General features: G+C 44.2%; 1 protein-coding gene across 1 annotated transcript; it reads right to left on the bottom strand.

Moving 5' to 3' along the window:
• Positions 1-5,118: 5,118 nt before the first annotated feature.
• On the bottom strand, positions 5,119-6,252 carry LOC125531090 (chlorophyll a-b binding protein of LHCII type III, chloroplastic). Its single transcript, XM_048695497.1, has 2 exons — positions 6,005-6,252; positions 5,119-5,905 (listed from the first exon to the last, which is right to left on the bottom strand). The coding sequence occupies exons 1-2, from the start codon at positions 6,137-6,139 to the stop codon at positions 5,234-5,236; spliced, it is 807 nt and encodes a 268-aa protein (XP_048551454.1). The 5' UTR covers positions 6,140-6,252; the 3' UTR covers positions 5,119-5,233.
• Positions 6,253-10,504: the final 4,252 nt, after the last annotated feature.

The following is a 10,504-nucleotide window of genomic DNA, read 5'->3' as shown; positions in this document are numbered from 1 at the left end:
ACTGTGAGGGTTCTACGGTGCTCCCGGTCTCCTTTCGTTTTGAACGATTACCTTGTGTAGGGGCCGCCCTCGAGGGGGTGCGGCCTGCCGAGCGCCGATCCTATAAAGTACGGTTTAGTATAATGGATAAAGGTGCAAGTAGGGATATCTTTTTGAGAAAGCTCTTTGAATACTTACGATGGAGAAGGAATAGGGAATAATTGGTCGGCAAGCAACGATAGATTATTTAAATTTATTCTAACAAATAAGGGATAGGATTCCCGTAATCCTATCTTTCAGATCAAAGCCTAGGCATGCACAATTAAGCATGCCGACCCAAGGAAAGGAACCCTTAACGAAACTAGTGTCCCTGGAAGACGTTTCTTACGTTAAATAGTAATATAACATAACTCCTCAAACAACTTTTGTCTGTTTGAGCAATATGACCGGATTGTCTGGTTTCCGGACATAATGAATGTTTATTACATTCCAACTTGGTATCCGGAAACACTCCAACCTCTTGGTTTAGAGGTTGAAGCCGAAGGCCTGCGATGACAAATTTTGACAAGTTCGGTTGGAGATAAGTTTGATGATAAAGTACATTGATACATGGAATTGAACGCCTACTCTTTATCAATGTCATCTATAAGACTATTTAAGCTGCACTCTTCTTGCGAATATTCACAGCTATCATCACTTGGTCATATACGAAGTTCACAGGAATCTCTCTTCCATCCGATCCCCGAGTTCCAACTCGGGCTATATGATTCGGATCGACCCCGGAGTAGCACATTTTCACCATCGCCCATGCCTCTCGTGCACCTTCACGGCATGCTGACATCTTCCATAGCTCAAAACAGCACCGGGCACCTTTGAACAGGTTTCTAGAGGGGCATTGGATGGCCATAAGGCCTTGGCCATACTTCTCATGGCTTTCTGGGCCCGCTCATGCACCATGGACAGTTCTTTTAAAACATCGCCTCAGAATCCAGACACTTCTTATTTAGGACACCCGGTTAACAGACCTACAAGAACAGCATTATAAGACTCTGACTTACGGGATAATACGAGTCCCTCGGATGGTTCATAGGTCATACCGAATATGCCGCCTTTCAGCTTTTTGTTCTCTTTTTGTGCGTCCGATAATTGAGCCTTTAAGCTCTTTATCTCCTCGGCTTGCTTATCATTTTCCTCCTCCAGTATGTTCTTTTGATCAAGGATCATCTTGACCTTCTTCATTTCCTCTAGCTCTGTGGTGGCAGCATTTAGCTTTGTCCGGCTCGTTTCAAGCTCCTGGGACAATGCGTTGTTCTTCTCTTTGAGAACCTACAGTCATAATGATCCTTAAATCGGTTGGCCTAAACCGCTTCAAGTCTCGGGGGCTACGGGCATATATCTATTAAATTTACATAAACCATTACCTGCATATCTTTTAAAACAGGCGGGCAACTCCAGCAAGTCCATCCCGGGCGGCTCGGATATATGCATCCACGGTGCTTAGGGCAGTAAATTCCTACTCAGTAAAAACTAGAGCATGCATGGTCTATTTCAGTCATCGATGATTCATCACGCTCTCCACTTTAGAATTTGTGACGGATACGTCATTCGAATCCTCATAAGGTGGATGAGTTGGCTCGGCCTCCGTATTGGCTCTCGTCCTGGTTGATGAGCCCGGTGTCAGATTAGTTGATGCTCAGCTAGCTGGGACTTTGGATACGGTTCGCCGTGTGCTCCTCCTGGAATAAAATAGGAAGAGAAATATGACAATCTGGTCTTATGCCTAGGCACATATTAAAGGTTATACCTCTCTGATGAAGGAGGGAGCTCGACCACACTCCCGGTTTCCTTTCATTTTGAAGGCTCACCATGCGTGGATGCTACCTTCCTAGGGGCCACCCTAGATGGAGTGCGGCTCGCTGAGCGCCGATCCTAGGGGACACAAGTGAGGGCTGCTCTTTTTGAGGATGATTTCCGAGTACTTACGTTGGAGAAAGGGAGAAGGCCGGGGTAGTCGGCCATAATAGCCACTTCCGAGCCGTCAAGGCTCGCCTGATAAAACACCCCATCATCGACCTCTATGTATATATCCGGATCTTCGCAGAAGCCAGGGTCTTCATCGCGGTTGTGATCCTATGGCTGTGGGGCGGGACGGTGAACGTCATCGATCATCTTCCTCCATGATTGTTTTATGACAATAAGAACAACTTGATTAGCATGTCGCGATAGCAATGAAGCAATACAGGTAATCAAAATCTTACCCATTCAGTGGGGTTGTACATGGAGTAACCTTCTCTGCAGTTTAAGCGGAGGAAGTCTTCCTTTTCACCCTTATACAGATCGGCCAAGATCACGGCCAGTTCGGCCGGAGTATCCGGACCCTTGCGTCTTTAACGAGACATGTTGTCTTCTCCGTTGTAGCACCATAAGGGCTAACTTCGATTATCGCAATGGCCATAACTTCTTTTGCCTTGCGTCTTACTCTGGACTGGAGAGGCCGGACACATCTTTTTATCGCAATGGCCATAACTTTGATTATTGAGAGCTCGGTATGGGCTAATAATCTGACCTTGCTGACCAACCTTTTTATTTCTGTATTGTCGTCCTCCTTGGGACTTTGGGGACGACAGTTGAGGTGCTTCTTTAGAGGAGCGCTGGAAAATTCAGGGAGGTCGCGCCGAACTGGGTCTGGCAGTGGGACGTCATATAAAACCACTCCAAAGACCACTGTGGATATATCTCTTTGGGAGTTCCAACAGGGTATCCGGATCCGGATATACGCCATACTTCGGCGCCACCCACTTCAAACATAGAACCTCCATGGTGGTGGGGGGCGAGGCAAAAGAACTTTCTCCATAGTTCAAAATGGGCCTCCCAACCCAGGAACAGTTCGCAGAGGGCAACGAAACCTGAGATGTGCAGAATCGAACCTAGGGTGAGGTTGTGCAGTTGAATGCCATAAAATTCCAATAGATCCCTGAGAAAGGGATGGATCGGAAATCCTAAGCCCCGCAAAATGAATGGAACGAAGCACACTCTCTCTTCCTTACTGGGGTTGGGGAAATTTTCAGCCAGCGCGTCGTTGCCGATTGAGGCCAATCCCGCTCGAACAGAGACTAGATCTGCGAGGGGAAGATATCCCTGCATCTGGAGTCGGCTCAACTGAAGATGAGGCACTGAGCAGCTCTGCCAATCACCCTCTTGGGGGCCGTGGGGGCGCAAAGAAGAGCCTAGGGCGCTGGCCATGTTTGGAAGCTTTTTCGTGGCTAATCTTGGTGTTTTTCTGCACGATATGGATGGCACTTGGAGGATTTGACCTCTTTATATAAGCGACGTCCCTGTGTGGCCGGGTGTTTTCTTCTTAATAAAAAATTGCGGACCGTTCGCATTCGCCCAACGCGTGGAAATCGAGGCGACGGGGAAGGAGTCATAAAGGCGAAACAAGGAAGCCGGGGCCGAACTATTATCCGCCCGGTATACAGTGAAGAACCAACCTTGCAAAAGACGAAGACATAAGCCGGATACTGCATCATCGTTTGAAGGCCAATTCGAGGGCTACTGAGGGAGTCCTGGATTAGAGGGTCCTCGGGTGTCCGGCCTATTCATACAAGCCGGACTGATGGGTCGTGCAGATACAAAGTAGAAGGCTTTCCCCCGTGTCCGGGCAGACTCTCCTATGCGTAGATGACAAGATTGATGTACGGATATGTAATTTCCATCTTCCACGAACCAACTCTGTACAAACCTAGGCCCCTTCGGTGTGTATATAAACTGGAGGGTTTAGTCCGTAGAGATCATCAGAATTCATATAGGCTAGACATCTAGGGTTTAGCCATTACGATCTCGAGGTAGATCAACTCTTGTAACCCCTATACTCATCAAATACGATCAAGCAGGACGTAGGGTATTACCTCCATTAAGAGGGCCCGAACCTGGGTAACATCGAGTTCCCTTTGTCCCTTATTACCTTTGATCCTCAGACGCACAGTTCGGGACCCCCTACCTGAGATCGGACGGTTTTGACACCGACGGTTGGCCTAATGATGCAGAACGACATATTTTTTTAATGAAAGGCAATTCAGCATGTTCCTTCTCTGAGGAGGAGAAGACAATTCAATATTTATTAGTCTCATGTCACACTATGCTTTGGTTGACCTATTTGGAATTATCTAGATGACACGGTTCTAATAGTTATAATTATTTTGCAGGTTATCTATAAGGCTACCCGTTGACAGTGGTGGACCTAGCAGGTGTGCCGGGTTTCCGTGGCACACCCAGAAAGCTGAGATTTTTTTTTATCATGTAAGAATCCATGTGATGTTGCTATGTTTATCAGTGCTAGCTATCTGCAATGAGTATGCCAGTATCAGTACATCTCTGAAATTACATTAAAGTAACCTGTCGTAAGTGAACCATTTTCTGGGAACTAAACTGAACCATGATTCCATGTATAGGGATGCAATGATTCAATTTAGACATGCAGTGGCAGATAGCAGATGAGTTTAGGTTTCGGTTGTTTAATGCAAAGTCTTCATCTCAGTGAACTACTATCTCTATAAAGAAATATAAGAGCGTTTGGATCACTTAAAACACTTTTATATTTCCTTTACAGAGAGAGTACTTGTTAGTATGTGCCTGCATAAACTGAACAAGATCACCTATATATTTCTCAACTAAAATACACTCAAGTCCTGTTCCTGCTAGCACAGAACCTATATTTAGGACTATTTGCATTGTAATTTCACAAATTTTAAATATATTTCCTGAATGATAATGTTGCGAGACTTGATTGAGCATTTTATGTTATTCTGTTGCCATATATTATATGACAATTGGATTAAAAAAATCTAGAGCGTGCACACCCTTCATTTTGTTCATGGTCTGCCACTACCGTTGGATCTCTTTAGCATGTGGAGGCGTGAAATTCTGTGGCCTTTGGGTCTAGCAATAGGATTAGTGATGCATGTGTGTGACATGTAATCCTTCGTGCAGTTGGGAAGAACCCCTGATGTTGTTACTTTTGGTACAAGCTTCACATCATAGTTAGTCTAATCAGTTACGCCACCATCTTCCCTTGACAAAATGTAACCACCAAAAACGAGCTAAGCACATCGCAACATATAAGCGACACACATCAGAAAGTGAACCAAAAAATCCTCCAAATTTCGAGATCACATCGACCATTCGTTGCTATTTGCACACACATGGGAGTAGTTTACACTTTACAATGGCATGCCACCGTGGCGCGTCGGCCAGCCTAAGATCCAGGCGCAAACTTGGTAGCGAAAACCCATGCATTGTTGGCGACAGGGTCGTCGAGGTGGTCGAACAGGTTCTCCAATGGGCCCTTACCGGTGACGATAGCTTGGACGAAGAACCCAAACATAGAGAACATGGCGAGACGGCCATTTTTGATCTCCTTCACCTTAAGCTCAGCGAAGGTGACAGGGTCGTCGGCAAGGCCGAGCGGGTCGAAGTACTGGCCGCCGGGGTAGAGGTCGTTGCCCTCGCCGACGCCATCGAGACCGTTGATGCGGAACCCTTCAACGAGACCCATGAGAAGGACCTGGAAGCCGAGCACGGCAAGGATGCTCTGCGCGTGGACGAGGTTGGGGTTCCCAAGGTAATCGAGGCCACCCTCGGAGAAGATCTGCGAGCCGGCCTTGAACCAGACGGGCTCCTTGAACTCGACGCCCACCCACTTCTGGAGCACCTCGGGGAAGACGCACCCAAGAGCGCCAAGCATCGCCCACCGCCCGTGGATCACCTCCAGCGCCCTGTTCCTCGCGAACGCCTCCGGGTCGGCAGAAAGCCCGGCGGTGTCCCAGCCGTAGTCGCCGGGGAACTCGCCGTTCAGGTACGACGGCGTCTGCGCGGAGAAGGGGCCCAGGTACTTGACGCGGTCCGGGCCGTACCACAAGTCGTTGCCCTGCGAGCGCGCGCGCACACCAGACAATCGTTAGCTCTTAGCACGCGCACATACTAGCATTGCAGACGAGTTCCGTGGTGGTTAGTTCATGGCACGTACCATGGTGATTCTGCCGTTGGCCGCGGCGGCGATGTCGCGGAGGGGGGTGGCGCTGGCGGCGCGGCCCTGGCCGCTGAGGAACGGGGTCTTGGCCACAACGGCGCGGGAGGCGGCGGCCATGATCGTGGATGCCATGTGTGCTGCTCCGGGGTCCGTACGGTGGCCTAGCCGGCTGTTGCTGCTGGGTGCTTCTCAGTGAGTGGTGGGAATTAGAGAGGGGCGACGTGTAAGTATTTGTAGCACAAGTTTTTGTGGAGACGTGGGGGTGGTGGAGGATTTCTGGATTTGGTTTGGACCAATCAGGGAGCTGCATTGGATCGGTGGAGGCGTGGTGCTGCCACCTCGGATCGTCGGATGGGTTCCTATCCCAAGGTTATCTATCTCAGGGCGAGATAATTGCATCTATAGTTCTGGTAGTCGCTGGCGACGTCCAACTTGGTCCTGGAACTTGCGTATTGCTTCAATACAGTTTCGATACATGAAAATACATGATTAATACGGTTCCTAAAGTTGAAACAACGGTCCTGACTCTACACATTATATACGTATCTCGTATTTGCGTAGGTGACACGGGCCAGCTCAGGCGACGTTTGTAGAAGGCCCATATATCAGTGGGCCGAGAAAAAAACAAAATATAGGGAAAAAGCGGGCTGCAGGGATTTGAACCTGCGAACTGCAGCAGGTTGGTACGCGAGCAAACCACCAGAACAACCATGTGATCCTAAATGTATGTGGATGCACAGTATATTATATATATCACTTTGTCTTTCAAAAAAATCGTGAATTTATAAAATATTCATGAGTGTTTTTTTAAACGTTCATCGATTCAAAAAAATTCAAGATTCAAAAATAAAGGTTCGTGTCTACAAAACAATGTCCACGAATTTATAAAAAAATGTATTCAAAACAACGTATGGGAAGGTAAAAAAAACAATCTTTTTAAAATATTCACTGATTCAAAAAAATATTCATGAATTCAAAAAATGTTCGTCACAAACAAAAACTGTTTTTGAATAAAAAATGTGTTCCCAAATTTCAAGAAAGTTCGCCTACGCATAAATTCTTGTTGACGAGTTCTAAAGTAATGTACGCAATTTCAAAAAAATGTTAATGAATACAAAACATATTCACAAATTTGTAAAAAAAATATGATTTGAAAAATAATCGCATTTTCAAAAATTCTGTATGTATTGGGTGCAGGGGAGTACGCATGGTATTTTTGGGTAAACAAAAGGACTTTTAGTGCCTGAAAAAAATCCAAAATTGTATGTATATGCATGTATAGTGGCGCAATATCACTGTGCAATATTTCATCAATAAATGTGCTTGTATGTGAGAGATACAAAGAACATAAATACATGAAAAAGGACTTGTTGTAGAAAAATTCATCAAAAATGATAACATTCTTTTGAATTTTGTATCATTTTTTGAAAAGGGGTTTTTTTTGTATTGCTGAACAATAATTTATAACCAGAAACAATTTGAAAATAATAAGAAAAACAATTGCAAATGAAAACATTTTTTAAAACTTGTAATATTTTTTATACCGTGACCAAATTTTGAAACTTCAAACTATTTTCAAAAAATGTGATCTGTTAAAAATTTATGAACTAGTTTCGTAAGTGCTAATAAATGTTGAATACTTTAAACATTATTTTAAAAATTAAAATAAACAGACAAGGAAGAAACGAAAAAATAAACAGAAAAAAACGAAAAGGAAGATAAACTATGGTTCAAAACCATGTTCATCTTATTAGTAGCAAATACTACTGCTTTTCGCGAAAAACAATACTACTGCCAGCTTAATTCGCTAACACTCTTTTTTTTTGAGGGAATAATTCGCTAGCACGCGCGTCCTAAAAAAATGTCTGTGGCGGAATGGACAATGTTGTTTATATAAAAGAATGTCCAACTAAATTCTTCGGAAGAGGGCCCGTAATGTGGTGGCTTACTCGCGCAGATTTGGGCCGACGGTCGCTGGTTCGAAGCTTGGTGGCCACGGGCATTTTTCTTTTTGTTTATTTTATTTCTCGCTCCCACTGACATATGGGTCCCAGGCTGACGGTGGCCCCGTGCTGATGTGTCATACAAGAGAGTACGCGATACGTACGCAATGTGTAGAGTCAGGACTGGTGTTTCAACCTCAGGGACCGTATTGATCACGTATTTTCATGTATCACGATTGTATTGAAGCAATACGCAAGTTTCAGGACCAAGTTGAACGTGGCCAGCGACTATGAGGACTATAGATGCAATTATCTCATCTCAGCACCGAGGCATTTTCTCGGTGCGCCTATAGAGTGACCCCGATGGTAGTCTGGTACATTGCCTGCAGCGGCGCAAAAACGGCCGGACTACCAAGGCTGACATATGGGTCCCAGGCTGACGGTGGCCCCGTGCTGATGTGTCATACAAGAGAGTACGCGATACGTACGCAATGTGTAGAGTCAGGACTGTTGTTTCAACCTCAGGGACCGTATTGATCACGTATTTTCATGTATCAGGATTGTATTGAAGCAATACGCAAGTTTCAGGACCAAGTTGAACGTGGCCAGCGACTATGAGGACTATAGATGCAATTATCTCATCTCAGCGCCGAGGCATTTTCTCGGTGCGCCTATAGAGTGACCCCGATGGTAGTCTGGTACATTGCCTACAGCGGCGCAAAAACGGCCGGACTACCAAGGCTGACGGTGGCCCCGTGTTGATGTGTCATACAAGAGAGTACGCGATACGTACGCAATGTGTAGAGTCAGGACGGTTGTTTCAACCTCAGGGACCGTATTGATCACGTATTTTCATGTATCAGGATTGTATTGAAGCAATACGCAAGTTTCAGGACCAAGTTGAACGTGGCCAGCGACTATGAGGACTATAAATGCAATTATCTCATCTCAGCGCCGAGGCATTTTCTCGGTGCGCCTATAGAGTGACCCCGATGGTAGTCTGGTACATTGCCTGCAGCGGCGCAAAAACGGCCGGACTACCAACCAGACTAGGCCACATGTTTACCTTGAGGTCTGCCTTTTCTTCCAAAAAATTCCTCTTCTATTTGTTTCTTTTTTATTTTATTTATATTTTGAAATATGTTCTGCATATATATACACTTAATAATTACATTTTTTATTTTTTTTTCTATAAGTGTCATCACACATTTAAAAAATGTTAACACAAGGTAAAAAATTCGTTCGCACAATGTTTTTGAAAATGTTATTACTATTAATAAAAACATATTCGTCACTATTACAAATGTTCACACAATTCAAAAAATTGTTTGTGATTTTTTCTAAATGCAAATATACAATGTAAAAAAAAGTTCGCATAATTCAATAAAATGTTTTGTACCATTCAAAACACAGGTTAGTGAGATTTTAGAAACATGCTTGCCGTTTCCAAAAATATATTCATGATTTTTTTAAATGGTTATACAACATAAAAATGTTTCATGCAATTAAAAACATGGCCAATATAAAAAATCTCTTACGTAATGAGAGGATCTGGCTCGGCTACTCTAAAGCTTAGCTCGAGTGTTGTGAACAGTCCGGTTCTCTTGGGCCTTTTTTTTAATAAAATAAGGTGGGGGAAACCCCTTTTGGTAAAAAAAACATGTTCAACGTGCATTTAAAATTGTTCAACCTCTATTATATTTTTCGAATCATGTACTTAAGAAACTATAGATCATGTATATGAAAAATGTTCAATGTGTATCAAAACAATTCCTCCTGAATAAAAAAATGTACAACATGTATTAAAAAGTAGACATGTGTTAAGAAACACAAAAAAGAGAAAAACACATAAAACCAAACAAACTAAAAGCATAGAAAATTGAAAACATGCAAAAGATTCCTAAAACCACTACGCTCTCCCTCTATTTGGGTCGACCGGCTAACGCCAGAGGCGATGGTACAATCGGTGTCGCAGTAGGGTATGCATAGCATTGGCATCATTTTTTCCTCTGACTATCCATACCGGCAATGTTGGGCCGGACTGCATCTTGAAGCCCGATATTCATTCAACTTATAGTCTGTGTCCCGAGGGCTCCTGTTCCGTGCTTTCGGCGCCGCGGGAGCCAACCGGCGCCCACCGCAGCGCCTAGTGGACCAGCCCGCGACTAGCAGAATTGTGGAACAGTCTCGCCAAAAAACAAGCAAAAAAACTTTATGTACAAGGACTCGACTCGTGCCGGTCTGCATCTGGAAGCCCAATATAAATTTAAGTTATAATTTGTGTCGAGAGGTGATGGTACTGAAGAAAATATGCCCTAGAGGCAATAATAAAGTTGTTATTTATATTTCCTTATATCATGATAAATGTTTATTATTCATGTTAGAATTGTATTAATGGGAAACTTAGTACATGTGTGAATACATAGACAAACAGAGTGTCACTAGTTTGCCTCTACTTGATTAGCCCATTGAATCAATGATGGTTATGTTTCCTAACCATAGACATGAGTTGTCAATTGATTAACGGGATCACATCATTAGAGAATGATGTGAT

The sequence above is a fragment of the Triticum urartu genome, unplaced genomic scaffold (assembly GCF_003073215.2).
Source record: "Triticum urartu cultivar G1812 unplaced genomic scaffold, Tu2.1 TuUngrouped_contig_6790, whole genome shotgun sequence".
NCBI classification, from domain to species: Eukaryota; Viridiplantae; Streptophyta; class Magnoliopsida; order Poales; family Poaceae; genus Triticum; species Triticum urartu.
The sequence above is the reverse complement of the archived record's forward strand: the minus strand, read 5'-3'. Positions and strand labels throughout refer to the sequence as shown.

What these genes read in the sequence shown, in the direction of transcription:
- LOC125531090 (XM_048695497.1), bottom strand. Translation starts at nt 6,139, where the DNA reads ATGGCATCCACGATCATGGCCGCCGCCTCCCGCGCCGTTGTGGCCAAG. An exon ending in CCAACGGCAGAATCACCATG is followed by an intron (nt 5,906 to 6,004) that starts GTACGTGCCATG and finishes GCGCGCTCGCAG; the next exon opens with GGCAACGACTTGTGGTACGG.